At 40.3% G+C, this 16568-nt stretch overlaps 1 protein-coding gene across 1 annotated transcript in view; it reads left to right on the forward strand.

Moving 5' to 3' along the window:
• TRMT44 (tRNA methyltransferase 44 homolog) overlaps positions 1-16568 on the forward strand; it is a gene marked incomplete in the record, with an annotated part of 256632 nt that overhangs the window by 155764 nt on the left and 84300 nt on the right. The window contains 1 exon segment of the mRNA XM_053704178.1: positions 15952-16023. Coding sequence (XP_053560153.1) covers positions 15952-16023 — 72 coding nt within the window.

Consider the following 16568-nt stretch of genomic DNA (forward strand, 5'->3'; position numbering starts at 1 on the left):
ATCATCAAGTGAGGTGGGAGGAGCCTATTTTCCCGCCTCAGTTGCGCAGTTTCTTTTCCTTAAGAGTCATCCAACTGCTTTTCTAGAGGTTCCTGCTGTGTTTGAGGGCTGTAAAGGAGGTTTTTTCCCCCACAAATCGTTCTGAAAGGCAGGTAGGCGCCACAGCAGAGCTGTGGCAAGGTGCTGGAAGTCTTTTTTACCGGTTTTGATGTTTTTTCAATCCGGTTTTGCCATTAAGGGGTTAATTGTTTAGTTGCATAGTTGTGCAAAGTTACTAAGGCTGTAAGATACTACTGTAAAAATTTCGTTAAGTTTACTGCTTTTTTACACTGTTTTGCAGAACTTGTGCAGCTTTTTTTCTCTTAAAGGCACAGTACCGTTTTATTTCTAAGTGTTATTTACTTTGATTACAGTGTTTTCCAAGCTTGCTTGTTACATTACTAGTCTGTTTAACATGTCTGATACCAAGGAAAATCCTTGTTCAATATGTTTGGAAGCCATTGTGGAACCCCCTCTTAGAATGTGTCCCAAATGTACTGATATGTCTATAAATTATAAAGAACATATATTAGCACTTAAAAATAGAGCAATAGATGATTCTCAGTCAGAAGTAAATGAGGGTTCCCCATCTAGCTCTCCCCAAGTGTCACAACCAGTAACGCCCGCACAAGTGACGCCAAGTACCTCTAGTGCGTCACATTCATTTACTTTACAAGACATGGCCACAGTTATGAATACCACCCTCACTGAGGTTTTATCCAAACTGCCTGGTTTACAAGGAAAGCAGGACAGCTCTGGGTTAAGGAAAAATGCTGAGCCGTCTCACGCTTTAATAGCCGTTTCTGATATGCCCTCACAATGCTCTGAAGGGGCGAGGGATTTGTTATCTGAGGGAGAAATTTCTGATTCAGGAAAGACGCTTCCTCAGACAGATTCTGATATGACAGCCTTTAAATTTAAGCTTGAACACCTCCGCTTATTGCTTATTATTATTATTAGGTATTAGCAACTCTAGATGATTGTGACCCTATAGTGGTCCCAGAGAAATTGTGTAAAATGGATAGATACTTAGAGGTTCCTGTTTACACTGATGTTTTTCCAGTCCCTAAGAGGATTGCCAATATTATTGCTAAGGAGTGGGATAGACCAGGTATTCCGTTCACTCCCCCTCCTGTTTTTAAGAAAATGTTTCCCATATCTGATACCATAAGGGACTCATGGCAGACAGTTCCTAAGATGGAGGGAGCTATTTCTACTCTGTCTAAGCGTACAACTATACCTATCGAGGACAGTTGTGCTTTCAAAGATCCTATGGATAAAAAATTAGAGGGTCTCCTGAAGAAAATTTTTGTTCATCAAGGTTTTTCTCTCCAACCTATTGCGTGCATTGTTCCTGTAACGACTGCAGCTGCTCTCTGGTTTGAGGCTCTAGAAGAGGCTCTTCAAATGGAGACTCCATTAGAGGAAATTATGGACCGAATTAAGGCACTTAAGTTGGCTAATTCTTTTATTACAGATGCCGCTTTTCAACTGGATAAATTAGCGGCAAAGAATTCAGGTTTTACCTTTTTAGCACGCAGGGCGTTATGGCTTAAGTCCTGGTCTGCTGATGTATCATCTAAATCTAAACTTTTGAACATTACTAGAGGGAAGGGTCATGCCCTCCCTCAGGATAGATCAAATAAGACGAGATGAGGATGAGGGCCAAACAAAATAATTTTCGGAACTTTAAAAGTGGTTCCGCTTCAGCTTCCTCTGCTACAAAGCAAGAGGGGAATTTTGCCCAATCCAAGTCAGTCTGGAGACCTAACCAGGCTTGGAACAAGGGTAAACAGGCCAAGAAGCCTGCAGCTGCCTCTAAGACAGCATGAAGGGGTAGCCCCCCATCCGGGACCGGATCTAGTAGGGGGTAGACTCTCTCTCTTCGCTCAGGCTTGGGCGAGAGATGTTCAGGAATCCCTGGGCTTTAGAAATTGTGTCCCAGGGATATCTTCTGGAATTCAAAGGCTCACTTCCAAGGGGGAGATTTCAAATTTCTCGATTGTCTGTAAACCAGACAAAGAGAGAGGCGTTCTTACGCTGTGTAGAAGACCTACATACCATGAGGGTGATTCGCCCAGTCCCAAAGGAGGAACAGGGGCTAGGGTTTATTCAAACCTGTTTGTGGTTCCCAAGAAAGAGAGAACTTTCAGACCAATCTTGGATCTCAAAATTCTAAACAAGTTCCTCAAAGTTCCATCATTCAAGATGGAGACTATTCGGACTATTCTACCTCTGATCCAGGAGGGTCAATATATGACTACCGTGGACTTAAAGGATGTGTATCTACACATCCCTATTCACAGAGATCATCATCAATTCCTAAGATTCGCCTTTCTAAACAGGCATTACCAGTTTGTGGCCCTTCCTTTCGGGTTGGCCACGGCTCCTAGAATTTTCACAAAAGTGCTAGGGTCCCTTCTGGCGGTTCTACGACCACGGGGCATAGCAGTGGCGCCTTATCTAGATGACATCATAATTCTGGCGTCGACTTTCCAGCTAGCCAAGTCTCACACAGACATCGTGTTGGCTTTTCTGACATCTCACGGGTGGAAGGTGAACATATAAAAGAGTTCTCTCTTCCTTCTTACAAGAGTTTCCTTCCTAGGGACTCTGATAGACTCGGTAGAAATGAAAATATTTCTGACGGAGGTCAGAAAGTTAAAACTCTTATCCACTTGCCGAGTTCTTCATTCCATTCCTCGGCCATCAGTGGCTCAGTGTATGGAGGTCATCGGACTCATGGTAGCGGCAATGGACATAGTTCCTTTTGCCCGTCTACACCTCAGACCATTCCACTGTTTGCATGCTCAAACAGTGGAATGGGGATTATGCAGACTTATCTCCTCAACTGCATCTGGACCAAGAAACCCGAGATTCTCTTCTCTGGTGGTTGTCTCAGGACCACCTGTCTCAGGGAATGTGCTTCCGCAGGCCAGAGTGGCTCATTGTAATGACAGATGCCAGCCTGCTAGGCTGGGGTGCCACAGGGCTTATGGTCTCGGGAGGAAGCTCTCCTCCCGATAAACATTCTAGAACTGAGAGCGATATTCAGTGCGCTTCAGGCGTGGCCTCAGATTGCTGCGGCCAAATTAATCAGGTTTCAGTCGGACAACATCACGACTGTAGCTTATATCAATCATCATGGAGGAACAAGGAGTTCTCTAGCGATGATGGAGGTAACCAAAATAATCCGGTGGGCAGAGGATCACTCTTGCCATCTCTCAGCAATCCACATCCCAGTAGTAGAGAACTGGGAGGCGGATTTTCTAATTCGTCAGACTCTTCATCCGGGGGAGTGGGAACTTATTCAGCTATGGGGCACACCAGAATTGGATCTGATGGTGTCTCGTCAGAATGCCAAACTTCCTCATTACGGGTCCAGGTCCCGGGATCCCAAGGCGGTACTGATAGATGCTCTAGCAGTGCCTTGGTCCTTCAATCTGGCTTATGTATTTCCACCGTTTCCTCTCCTCCCACGTCTGGTTGCCAGAATCAAGCAGGAGAGAGCTTTGGTAATTCTGATAGCTCCTGCGTGGCCACGCAGGACTTGGTATGCAGACCTAGTGGACATGTCCTCGGTTCCACCGTGGACTCTGCCAATGAGGCGGGACCTTCTAATTCAAGGGCCGTTCACGCATCCAAATCTAATTTCTCTGCGTCTGACTGCTTGGAGATTGAACGCATGATTTTATCAAAGCGTGGTTTCTCTGAATCGGTCATTGATACCCTGATTCAGGCTAGAAAGCCTGTCACCAGGAAGATTTATCATAAGATTTGGCGCAAATATCTTTATTGGTGTGAATCCAAAGGTTACTCGTGGAGTAAGATTAGGATTCCTAGAATATTGTCTTTTCTCCAAGATGTTTTGGAGAAGGGATTATCTGCTAGTTCTCTTAAAGGTCAAATATCTGCTTTGTCTATTCTACTTCACAAATGTCTGGCAGATGTCCCAGACGTTAAAGCATTTAGTCAGGCTTTGGTCAGAATCAAGCCTGTATTGAAACCTGTTGCTCCGCCATGGAGCCTAAACTTAGTTCTTAAAGTTCTTCAAGGGGTTCCGTTTGAACCTATGCATTCCATAGATATTAAGCTTCTATCTTGGAAAGTTTTGTTTTTAGTAGCTATCTCTTCGGCTCGAAGAGTTTCTGAGCTATATGCTTTACAATGTGATTCCGCTTACCTTGTTTTCCATGCAGATAAGGTGGTTTTACGTACCAAACCTGGGTTTCTTCCTAAGGTTGTTTCTAATAAGAATATCAATCAAGAGATTGTGGTTCCTTCTTTGTGTCCTAATCCTTCATCTAAGAAGGAACGTCTGTTACACAATCTTGATGTGGTTCGTGCTTTAAAATTCTACTTACAAGCAACTAAAGATTTCCGTCAAACATCTTCTTTGTTTGTTGTTTATTCTGGTAAACGGAGAGGTCAAAGGGCTACGGCTACCTCTCTTTCCTTTTGGCTGAAAAGCATCATCCGTTTGGCCTATGAGACTGCTGGACGGCAGCCTCCTGAAAGGATTACTGCTCATTCTACTAGAGCTGTGGCTTCCACATGGGCTTTTAAAAATGAGGCTTCTGTTGAACAGATTTGTAAGGCGGCGACTTGGTCTTCGCTTCATACTTTTTCCAAATTTTACAAATTCAATACTTTTGCTTCTTCGGAGGCTATTTTTGGGAGAAAGGTTCTACAAGCAGTAGTGCCTTCCGTTTAAGGTCCCTGTCTTGTACCTCCCTTCATCCGTGTTCTAATGCTTTGGTATTGGTATCCCACAAGTAAGGATGAATCCGTGGACTCGATACATCTTACAAGAGAAAACATAATTTATGCTTACCTTATAAATTTATTTCTCTTGTGATGTATCGAGTCCACGGCCCGCCCTGTTTTTAAAGACAGGCATATATATTTTTATTTTTAAACTTTCAGTCACCACTGCACCCTTTGGTTTCTCCTTTTTCTTCCTAGCCTTCGGTCGAATGACTGGGGGGTTGAGCTAAGGGGGGAGCTATATAGGCAGCTCTGCTGTGGGTGCTCTCTTTGCCACTTCCTGTAGGGGAGGAGAATATCCCACAAGTAAGGATGAATCCGTGGACTCGATACATCACAAGAGAAATAAATTTATCAGGTAAGCATAAATTATGTTTTTATCTGGGGTAAGAAGAAAATAAGAGTAGCAACTGAGAATCTTACCCAAAGTAAAAAATATGCTGGTCTGGCTTTGCCGGACATTGTAAAATACAATGTCGTTACTCTTATGAAATTCGGAGTAGATTGGATAACGGAGGCTAATTATGTGACCTATTATGAATTAGAATCCACACTGTTAAAGCCATTTGATCTTAAGGCAATATTACATCATCCGTACAGGAGTCTGCCTAGCAATGTTAGTACGCTACTGACCTTTGTTAATGTGGTTCGCGCTTGGCAGAAATTCTGTGGATTAGTGGGTCAAGATTTCCAATTAACAAAATATTTGCCGCTTATCGGCACTCTTGATTTTTTACCTGGGATAAATAATATGGTCTTTAAAATCTGGAAGCAAAAAGGTATACAATATTTCTCTTGTTAAGTGTATCCAGTCCACGGATCATCCATTACTTGTGGGATATTCTCCTTCCCAACAGGAAGTTGCAAGAGGATCACCCACAGCAGAGCTGCTATATAGCTCCTCCCCTCACTGCCATATCCAGTCATTCTCTTGCAACTCTCAACAAAGATGGACGTAGTAAGAGGAGAGTGGTGTATTATAGTTTAGTTTTTTAACTTCAATCAAAAGTTTGTTATTTTTAAATGGTACCGGAGTGTACTGTTTCATCTCAGGCAGCATTAGAAGAAGAATCTGCCTGTGATTTCTATGATCTTAGCAGAAATAACTAAGATCCATTGCTGTTCTCACATATTCTGAGGAGTGAGGTAACTTCAGAGAGGGAATGGCGTGCAGGTTTTCCTGCAATAAGGTATGTGCAGTTAATATTTTTCTAGGGATGGAATTTGCTAGAAAATGCTGCTGATACCGGATTAATGTAAGTAAAGCCTTAAATGCAGTGATAGCGACTGGTATCAGGCTTATTAATAGAGATACATACTCTTATAAAAGTGTAATATAAAACGTTTGCTGGCATGTTTAATCGTTTTTATATATGTTTGGTGACAAAACTTATTGGGGCCTAGTTTTTTTCCACATGGCTGGTTTGATTTTTGCCTAGAAACAGTTCCTGAGGCTTTCCACTGTTGCAATATGAGTGGGAAGGGCCTATTTTAGTGCTTTTCTGTGCAGCTAAAAATACTGACAGAGACATTCAGCTTCTTCCTGCATGATCCAGGACATCTCTGAAGGGCTCAAAAGGCTTCAAAGTCGTGTTTGAGGAGGGTAACAATCACAGTAGACTGTGGCAGTTGTTGTGACTGTGTTTAAAAAACGTTTTTGTCATTTATTATTCTGTTTTTGTTATTAAGGGGTTAATCATCCATTTGCAAGTGGGTGCAATGCTCTGCTGACTTGTTACATACACTGTAAAAATTTTGTTAGTGTAACTGCCTTTTTTCACTGTTATTTCAAATTTTGTCAAAATTTGTTTCTCTTAAAGGCACAGTAACGTTTTTTATATTGCTTGTTAACTTGCTTTAAAGTGTTTTCCAAGCTTGCTAGTCTCATTGCTAGTCTGTACAAACATGTCTGAAACAGAGGATACTTGTTCATTATGTTTAAAAGCCATGGTGGAGCCCCATAGGAGAATGTGTACTAAATATATTGATTTCACCTTAAACAGTAAAGATCAGTCTTTATCTATAAAAGAATTGTCACCAGAGGGGTCTGTCGAGGGGGAAGTTATGCCGACTAACTCTCCCCACGTGTCGGACCCACGGACCCAAGTACATCAGGGACGCCCATAGCGATTACTTTGCAGGACATGGCTGCAATCATGAATAATACCGTCAGAGGTATTATCCAGGTTGCCTGAATTAAGAGGCAAGCGCGATAGCTCTGGGGTTAGACGAGATACAGAGCGCGTAGATGCTGTAAGAGCCATGTCTGATACTGCGTCACAATATGCAGAACCTGAGGACGGAGAGCTTCAGTCTGTGGGTGACGTCTCTGAATCGGGGAGACCTGATTCAGAGATTTCTAATTTTAATTTTAAGCTTGAGAACCTCTGTGTATTGCTTGGGGAGGTATTAGCTGCTCTGAATGACTGTGACACAATTGCAGTGCCAGAGAAATTGTGTAGGCTGGATAAATACTATGCAGTGCCGGTGAGTACTGATGTTTTTCCAATACCTAAAAGGCTTACAGAAATTATTAGTAAGAAGTGGGATAGGCCCGGTGTGCCCTTTTCCCCACCTCCTATATTTAGAAAAATGTTTCCAATAGATGCCACTACACGGGACTTATGGCAGACTGTCCCTAAGGTGGAGGGAGCAGTTTCTACTTTAGCAAAGCGTACCACTATCCCGGTTGAGGACAGTTGTGCTTTTTCAGATCCAATGGATAAAAAAATTAGAGGGTTACCTTAAGAAAATGTTTATTCAACAAGGTTTTATTTTACAGCCCCTTGCATGCATTGCGCCTGTCACTGCTGCGGCGGCGGCATTCTGGTTTGAGGCCCTGGAAGAGGCCATCCATACAGCTCCATTGACTGAAATTGTTGACAAGCTTAGAACTCTTTAAGCTAGCTAACTCATTTGTTTCTGATGCCATTGTTCATTTGACTAAACTAACGGCTTAGAATTCCGGATTCGCCATCCAGGCGCGTAGGGCGCTATGGCTCAAATCCTGGTCAGCTGATGTGACTTCAAAGTCTAAATTACTCAACATTCCTTTCAAGGGGCAGACCTTATTCGGGCCTGGTTTGAAATAAATTATTGCTGACATTACTGGAGGTAAGGGTCATACCCTTCCTCAGGACAGGGCCAAATCAAAGGCCAAACAGTCTAATTTTCGTGCCTTTTGAAATTTCAAGGCAGGTGCAGCATCAACTTCCTCTGCTTCAAAACAAGAGGGAACTTTTGCTCAATCCAAGCAGGCCTGGAAACCTAACCAGTCCTGGAACAAGGGCAAGCAGGCCAGAAAGCCTGCTGCTGCCTCTAAGACAGCATGAAGGAGCGGCCCCCTATCCGACAACGGATCTAGTAGGGGGCAGACTCTCTCTCTCCGCCCAGGCGTGGGCAAGAGATGTTCAGGATCCCTGGGCGTTGGAGATCATATCTCAGGGATATCTTCTGGACTTCAAAGCTTCTCCTCCACAAGGGAGATTTCACCTTTCAAGATTATCTGCAAACCAGATAAAGAAAGAGGCATTCCTAAGCTGCGTACAAGATCTCCTTGTAATGGGAGTGATCCATCCAGTTCCGCGGACGGAACAGGGACAGGGGTTTTATTCAAATCTGTTTGTGGTTCCCAAAAAAGAGGGAACCTTCAGACCAATTTTGGATTTAAAGATCCTAAACAAATTCCTCAGAGTTCCGTCATTCAAGATGGAAACTATTCGAACCATTTTACCCATGATCCAAGAGGGTCAGTACATGACCACAGTGGACTTAAAGGATGCCTACCTTCACATTCCGATTTACAAGAATCATCATCAGTTCCTGAGGTTTGCCTTTCTAGACAGGCATTACCAATTTGTAGCTCTTCCCTTCGGGTTGGCTACAGCCCCAAGAATTTTTACAAAGGTTCTGGGCTCACTTCTGGCGGTCCTAAGACCGCGAGGCATAGCGGTGGCTCCTTACCTGGACGATATCCTGATACAGGCGTCAAGCTTTCAAATTGCCAAATCTCATACAGAGATAGTTCTGGCATTCCTGAGGTCGCATGGGTGGAAAGTGAACGAAGAAAAGAGTTCTCTATCTCCTCTCACGAGGGTTTCCTTCCTAGGGACTCTAATAGATTCTGTAGAAATGAAAATTTACCTGACGGAGTCCGGGTTATCAAAACTTCTAAATGCTTGCCGTGTTCTTCACTCCATTCCGCGCCCCACGGTGGCTCAGTGCATGGAAGTAATCGGATTAATGGTAGTGGCGATGGACATAGTGCCATTCGCGCGCCTGCATCTCAGACCGCTGCAATTATGCATGCTCAGTCAGTGGAATGGGGATTACACAGATTTGTCCCCTCTACTAAATCTGGATCAGGAAACCAGAGATTCTCTTCTCTGGTGGTTATCTCGGGCCCATCTGTCCAAGGGTATGACCTTTCGCAGACCAGATTGGACAATTGTAACAACAGATGCCAGCCTTCTAGGTTGGGGTGCAGTCTGAAACTCCCTGAAGGCTCAGGGTTCATGGACTCAGGAGGAGAAACTCCTCCCAATAAATATTCTGGAGTTAAGAGCAATATTCAATGCTCTTCTGGCTTGGCCTCAGCTAGCAACACTGAGGTTCATCAGATTTCAGTCGGACAACATCACGACTGTGGCTTACATCAACCATCAAGGGGGAACCAGGAGTTCCCTAGCGATGTCAGAAGTCTCCAAGATAATTCGCTGGGCAGAGACTCACTCTTGCCACCTGTCAGCGATCCATATCCCTAGAAAACTGGGAGGCGGATTTTCTAAGTCGTCAGACTTTTCATCCGGGGGAATGGGAACTCCATCCGGAGGTGTTTGCTCAATTGGTTCTCCGTTGGGGCAAACCAGAATTGGATCTCATGGCGTCTCGCCAGAATGCCAAGCTTCCTTGTTACGGATCCAGGTCCAGGGACCCAGAAGCGGCACTGATAGATGCTCTAGCAGCGCCTTGGTTCTTCAACCTGGCTTATCTGTTTCCACCGTTTCCTCTGCTCCCTCGTCTGATTGCCAAAATCAAACAGGAAAGAGCATCGGTGATATTGATAGCGCCTGCGTGGCCACGCAGGACCTGGTATGCAGACCTAGTGGACATGTCATCCTTTCCACCATGGACTCTGCCTCTGAGACAAGACCTTCTAATACAAGGTCCTTTCAATCATCCGAATCTACTTTCTCTGAGACTGACTGCATGGAGATTGAACGCTTGATCCTATCAAAGCGTGGCTTCTCCGAGTCAGTAATTGATACCTTAATACAGGCACGAAAGCCTGTCACCAGGAAAATTTACCACAAGATATGGCGTAAATATCTTCATTGGTGTGAATCCAAGAATTACTCATGGAGTAGGGTTAGGATTCCTAGGATATTGTCCTTCCTCCAAGAGGGTTTGGACAAAGGATTATCAGCTAGTTCTTTAAAGGGACAGATTTCTGCTCTGTCCTTTTACACAAGCGTCTGGCAGAAGTTCCAGACGTTCAGGCATTTTGTCAGGCTTTAGTTAGAATTAAGCCTGTGTTTAAACCTGTTGCTCCTCCATGGAGCTTAAACTTGGTTCTTAAAGTTCTTCAAGGGGTTCCGTTTGAACCCCTTCATTCTATTGATATCAAACTTCTTTCATGGAAAGTTCTTTTTCTGATGGCTATTTCCTCGGCTCGAAGAGTCTCGGAGTTATCTGCCTTACATTGTGATTCTCCTTATCTGATCTTTCATTCAGATAAAGTTGTTCTGCGTACAAAACCTGGGTTTTTACCTAAGGTGGTTTCTAACAAGAATATCAATCAAGAGATTGTTGTTCCATCATTATGTCCTAATCCTTCTTCAAAGAAGGAACGTCTTTTGCATAATCTAGACGTAGTCCGTGCCTTGAAGTTTTATTTACAGGCTACTAAAGATTTTCGCCAAACATCTAACCTGTTTGTTGTTTACTTTGGACAGAGGAGAGGTCAGAAGGCCTCGGCAACCTCTCTTTCTTTTTGGCTTCGGAGTATAATCCGTTTAGCCTATGAGACTGCTGGACAGCAGCCTCCTGAAAGGATTACAGCTCATTCTACTAGAGCTGTGGCTTCCACCTGGGCCTTTAAAAATAAGGCCTCTGTTGAACAGATTTGCAAGGCTGCAACTTGGTCTTCCCTTCATACTTTTTCCAAATTTTACAAATTTGATACTTTTGCTTCTTCGGAGGCTGTTTTTGGGAGAGAGGTTCTACAGGCAGTGGTTCCTTCCGTTTAAGTTCCTGCCTTGTCCCTCCCATCATCCGTGTACTTTAGCTTTGGTATTGGTATCCCACAAGTAATGGATGATCCGTGGACTGGATACACTTAACAAGAGAAAACATAATTTATGCTTACCTGATAAATTTATTTCTCTTGTAGTGTATCCAGTCCACGGTCCGCCCTGTCCTTTTCAGGCAGGTCTAAATTTTAATTAAACTACAGTCACCACTGCACCCTATGGTTTCTCCTTTCTCGGCTTGTTTCGGTCGAATGACTGGATATGGCAGTGAGGGGAGGAGCTATATAGCAGCTCTGCTGTGGGTGATCCTCTTGCAACTTCCTGTTGGGAAGGAGAATATCCCACAAGTAATGGATGATCCGTGGACTGGATACACTACAAGAGAAATAAATTTATCAGGTAAGCATAAATTATGTTTTTTATCAGCTAGTGCAAAGTGAGGGGCAAGTGATGCAAACATTTGAAACATTGACCAGGCAATATCAGTTACTGACAAAAACCTTTTTCGCCTATCTACAGGCTAGGAGTTACCTTTTTAAATTGTTACAAACTTATAGAATTGTGTGGGATCCAGGAATTGATTCAGGAGTGAAATTGTACGCGGCTGGCAAAAGATCGATATCGTATTGGTATAGGAAGCTGTTTTTTAGTTGTTGTAAAATCAAAGCACTTAGTAGTCAACACATTTACTGAATCCTTCTTTCTGGTAAGGAATTAATAATCAGACAAACTTAAACGGTTACTTTCTTCTGACCATTTCTCAGTAAGTGCAGCCGAATATAAATGTAATGTACTTGAATTTCATATCTATATTAAAAAGTAAGTTATACCTCATCTTCATTATAACTGATGGATTAGACTCCATCTAAAATATCACTAACAGTCCAGATCTGATTTTAAAAAGGGGAGAGTATACCATCACTACATTGCAAAAAATCTGCATACAAATAAAACATTCAAGTTTGAACTTTAGATACAGAAAGCAATTGAAAAAAAAAATCAATTTACGCTACCGACAAATTTGCCTTTCTCCATATCCTTTGTTGAAACTATAAAGTGTGTAGAGGTGGGTTCAAAATATTTAAACAAAAGAGGGACCAATGGCACTACTTATAGGTTAACACTAAACCATAGTAAAACCCTTTATTGTACCACAGAAATTCTGTGTTTTAAGTTAATATCGGGTATGGGTGCTGGTGTATTGTACATTAACTGAAGATTAGAAAGAACAAGAAGAGGCTTATTCTTGTAAGAATACACTAATAGCACTTGAGGTTAGTCGTTAAATCGAACAAATGTATTATGACAGCATGTGAGAAATAAACTTGTGATACTAAATTAAAACATAGCTTTTATTCAATAGCTTATAAAATAGGAAAAGGTTAAAACCACACTTAGGTTACCTAATGTAGTAAAATTAAATCTGTCTCAGTAGTATCTGGTCCAATGTACGGATGGAGTTCTGTGTAAACAATATTTGTATCACTCTAAATAGAGGTTATAAATCTCTGTAGACCTTCTGCAATTGTACTCGGTTAAACAGCATTTATTATGTCTGTTATTATCACAGAAGGATATATTATCGGTTGTACGTCACAGCTGATAACACATATAGTACTCTTAGGCTAATATCCAAAAGGAATTGCAATTGTTATAAGGTAATTTTACTCTGTACTTATCGTAGCACTACCCAGAAGTAATATCCAGGTTTGGAGTGTAATGTGATATTGTGACTTTATAACCTATTCCGTAGGAGCATACAATTATTATCATTTACAATTCTAAAGAATAGGTTTATCGTGAGATGATTAGTATCTAGTCGTTGCATAAGGAAACATTGTATCAATGTTTAGATACTTATTTTATATATATATATATATATATATATATATATATATATAATAATTCTTGTATCAAGTATCATTACTTTCAGCTTCCTGTAACCTAATGATACCTTCTGATACCTTCTGAGTAGAGTATTCCCAAGTGCAGCTTTTTGTATTCACCAGGCTATATGATGTTGTGCTTTAGTGAACGCTAGGGTGACATTATGATTAGAACACTAGAACAGCACTGGTAGCTCTTTGGTCCACCTAACATATACTGTATGTCAAATGATATAAGAAGTTTAAACCTATTTTAAACCTAGAATGGAAAATAAATCCATAAATTTACTTTATCTTGTCACACGTAACTATTCACATCATTTTAAAATCCAATTATTTAACTTTTAAATATTAATTAGCTTAAATTATCACTCAAGCTTGGTGTAATGCTAATCAAATGATCTAATAATAGTGCTCACATTTCATATGATCTATATGTAATTATACACACATATACACGTATTACAGGTGTGTATGCCTGAACCAATACAACAGCTCTTACACCTCTGACGCCAACAGATGGGCGTTGAGCAAGATAACAACCAATAGTCTAATCCTTATAATGGACGTCATACTTGTGGGCATGTCCTAAATCGCCATAAATAGCCGAGGACCTGAGGGCGCGGTAATTCCTTTGAAAAAGCCGGTAACGGCGAAACATGTCAGGAAGATTAGGGTCTTGGTGAGGAGTCCTAGGAGCTCCTGTGTTTTTAGCGAGCACTTAGCATCCTTACAATGTAGTAGATTAATAGATTAACTTACTCTTTAATATTATATTCTGGTTCCAATTTTGGACTGGAGCCCCATTAACATTTACATCATCTTGTTGTATTACTTTGTCAATCGAACAGGGGCTTTGTAAGCAGCTAACCTTTATGCTATAATATACCGAAGGGTACTTTACTAATACTTACTGCAAATAATTAGCGGAACATTACAACCTATAGAGCTCACGCTAATACTCATGTCCAGCTACCTCCTGTGACATAGGCTGGAATTTTATTCCAAAGATTAACGTGTAGAGTTCAGTATACGATTACCCTAGCGTTCACTAAAGCACAACATCATATAGCCTGGTGAACATAAGCAGCTGCAATTGGGAATACTCTATTTAGAATGTATCATTAGATTACAGGAAGCTGAAGGTGAAGATACTTGATACAAGAATTAATCAATAAATATATATATATATATATATATATATATATATAATAAGTATCACATTATTGGACTGGAGTCCCTTTTACATTAACATCATCCTGTTGCATTACTTAGTTATTCGAACAGGGGCTGTGTAAGCAGCTAACCTTTATGCTATAATATACCGAAGGGCACTTTACCAATACTTACCGCAAATTATTAGCGGAACATAACCTATAGAGCTCACGCTAATACTCATGTCCAGCTACCTCCTAGGACATAGGCTGTAATTCTATTCCGAAGATTAACGTGTAGAGTTCAGTATACGATTACCCTAGCGTTCACTAAAGCACAACATCATATAGCCTGGTGAACATAAACAGCTGCACTTGGGAATACTCTACTCAGAAGGTATCATTAGGTTACAGGAAGCTGAAGGTAATGATACTTGATACAAGAATTATTCAATATATATAAATATAATAAGTATCTAAACATTGATACAATGTTTCCTTATGCAACGTCTAGATACTAATCATCTCACGATAAACCTATACTTTAGAATTTTAAATGATAATAATCATTGTATGCTCCTACGGAATAGGTTATAAAGTCACGATATCACATTACACCCCAAGCCTGGATATTACTTCTGGGTAGTGCTACAATAAGTACAGAGTAAAATTACCTTATAACAATTGTAATTCCTTTTGGATATTAGCCTAAGAGTACTATATGTGTTATCAGCTGTGACGTACAACCGATAATATATCCTTCTGTGATAATAACAGACATAATAAATGCTGTTTAACCGAGTACAATTGCAGGAGGTCTACAGAGATTTATAACCTCTATTTTACTACATTAGGTGACCTAAGTGTGGTTTTAACCTTTTCCTATTTTATAAGCTATTGAATAAAAGCTATGTTTTAATTTAGTATCACAAGTTTATGTCTCACATGCTGTCATAATACATTTGTTCGATTTAACAACTAACCTCGAGTGCTATTAGTAGGTTAAAAAATATGCACTTGTCTTTACGTATTGCTGCAAACACGTTGGCAAGCACTACTGCCAAACCGTGCACACCCCTGAGCTTACCTTTGTATGCTTTTATAGATAGGAATTACATTTTAACAAACAGATTTATAATTGTCTCTGACTCATAAATTTTTTTTAAAAAAATTAAAGGGACACTGAACCCAATTTTTTTCTTTTGTGATTCAGATAGAGCACAACATTTTAAGCAACTTTCTAATTTATTCCTATTATCAATTTTTCTTCATTCTCTTAGTATCTTTATTTGAAATGCAAGAATTTAAGTTTAGATGCCGGACCATTTTTGGTGAACAACCTGGGTTGTTTTTTCTGATTGGTGGATAAATTCATCCACCAATAAAAAAGTGCTTTCCAGAGTCCAAAAAAAAAAATGCTTAGATGCCTTTTTCAAATAAAGATAGCAAGAGAACGAAGAAAAATTGATAATAGGAGTAAATTAGAAAGTTGCTTAAAATTGCATGCTCTATCTGAATCATGAAATAAAAAAATTGGGTTCAGTGTCCATTTAAATTCAACTCGGGTTATTCACTGGCTTATAACAACTAGTCGAGCATTTTTAAAGTGATTTTATATTTTTATTTCCATAACAAACGCCTTAGTAGTAATTTACAGAGTATTTACCTAATTACCATCTTCAATAAAACTTTTCTGCTTATAGAAGCACAATCCATTGAGAGATCTATGAATGTCTGTGTTTGTGCAGAAAATATGTTCATCTTGTTATGCCAACCCCAAAATGATGATGTTGTACTCACTTTGACAATAAGGAAGAACGTTACTATATTATTCACTTTCTAAACTCTTTTCAGCATCATGGACGGGGTATCGATGTACGAAAAAGAAACATATGGGATATGTACGGTCCCCAAACTATTTTACAGGTATTGTGAAACTAGCATCTGTGTTAAATAAGTCTGTCATTTATTTCACATTGTTTAAATTTATAAGACAGAATTGAAATGCCAAAAATTATGTTAATAGAAAGTCACTGTATTGGATTTTATAGGGAATTGTTACCTTTTATATGTTTTTTTGAAAACGAGTTGGAACCTCAATGCTAAAAGAAGAGAACAAAAAGTCAATTTATAAAGCATAGAAGTATAATTCATATCAGATTCTGTTTCTTTACACATTATACCACCTTTTATATGTTTTATACCTGCATTTATAGACTCTTATTTTATTTGAGAATTTAAGTAGTATACATAGAAAAGAAATGTATTTGATCTTTCAGAATTAATACTGATTGCTAATATATTTAGGTTAAAGGGACAGTCAAGTCCAAAAAAAAACTTTCATGTTTCAAATAGGACATGTAGTTTTAAACCACTTTCCAATTTACTTTTATCACCATTTTTGCTTTGTTCTTTTGGTATTCTTAGTTGAAAGCTAAACCTAGGAGGTTTATATGCTAATTTCTTAGACC

The sequence above is a fragment of the Bombina bombina genome, chromosome 2, assembly GCF_027579735.1.
Source record: "Bombina bombina isolate aBomBom1 chromosome 2, aBomBom1.pri, whole genome shotgun sequence".
NCBI classification, from domain to species: Eukaryota; Metazoa; Chordata; class Amphibia; order Anura; family Bombinatoridae; genus Bombina; species Bombina bombina.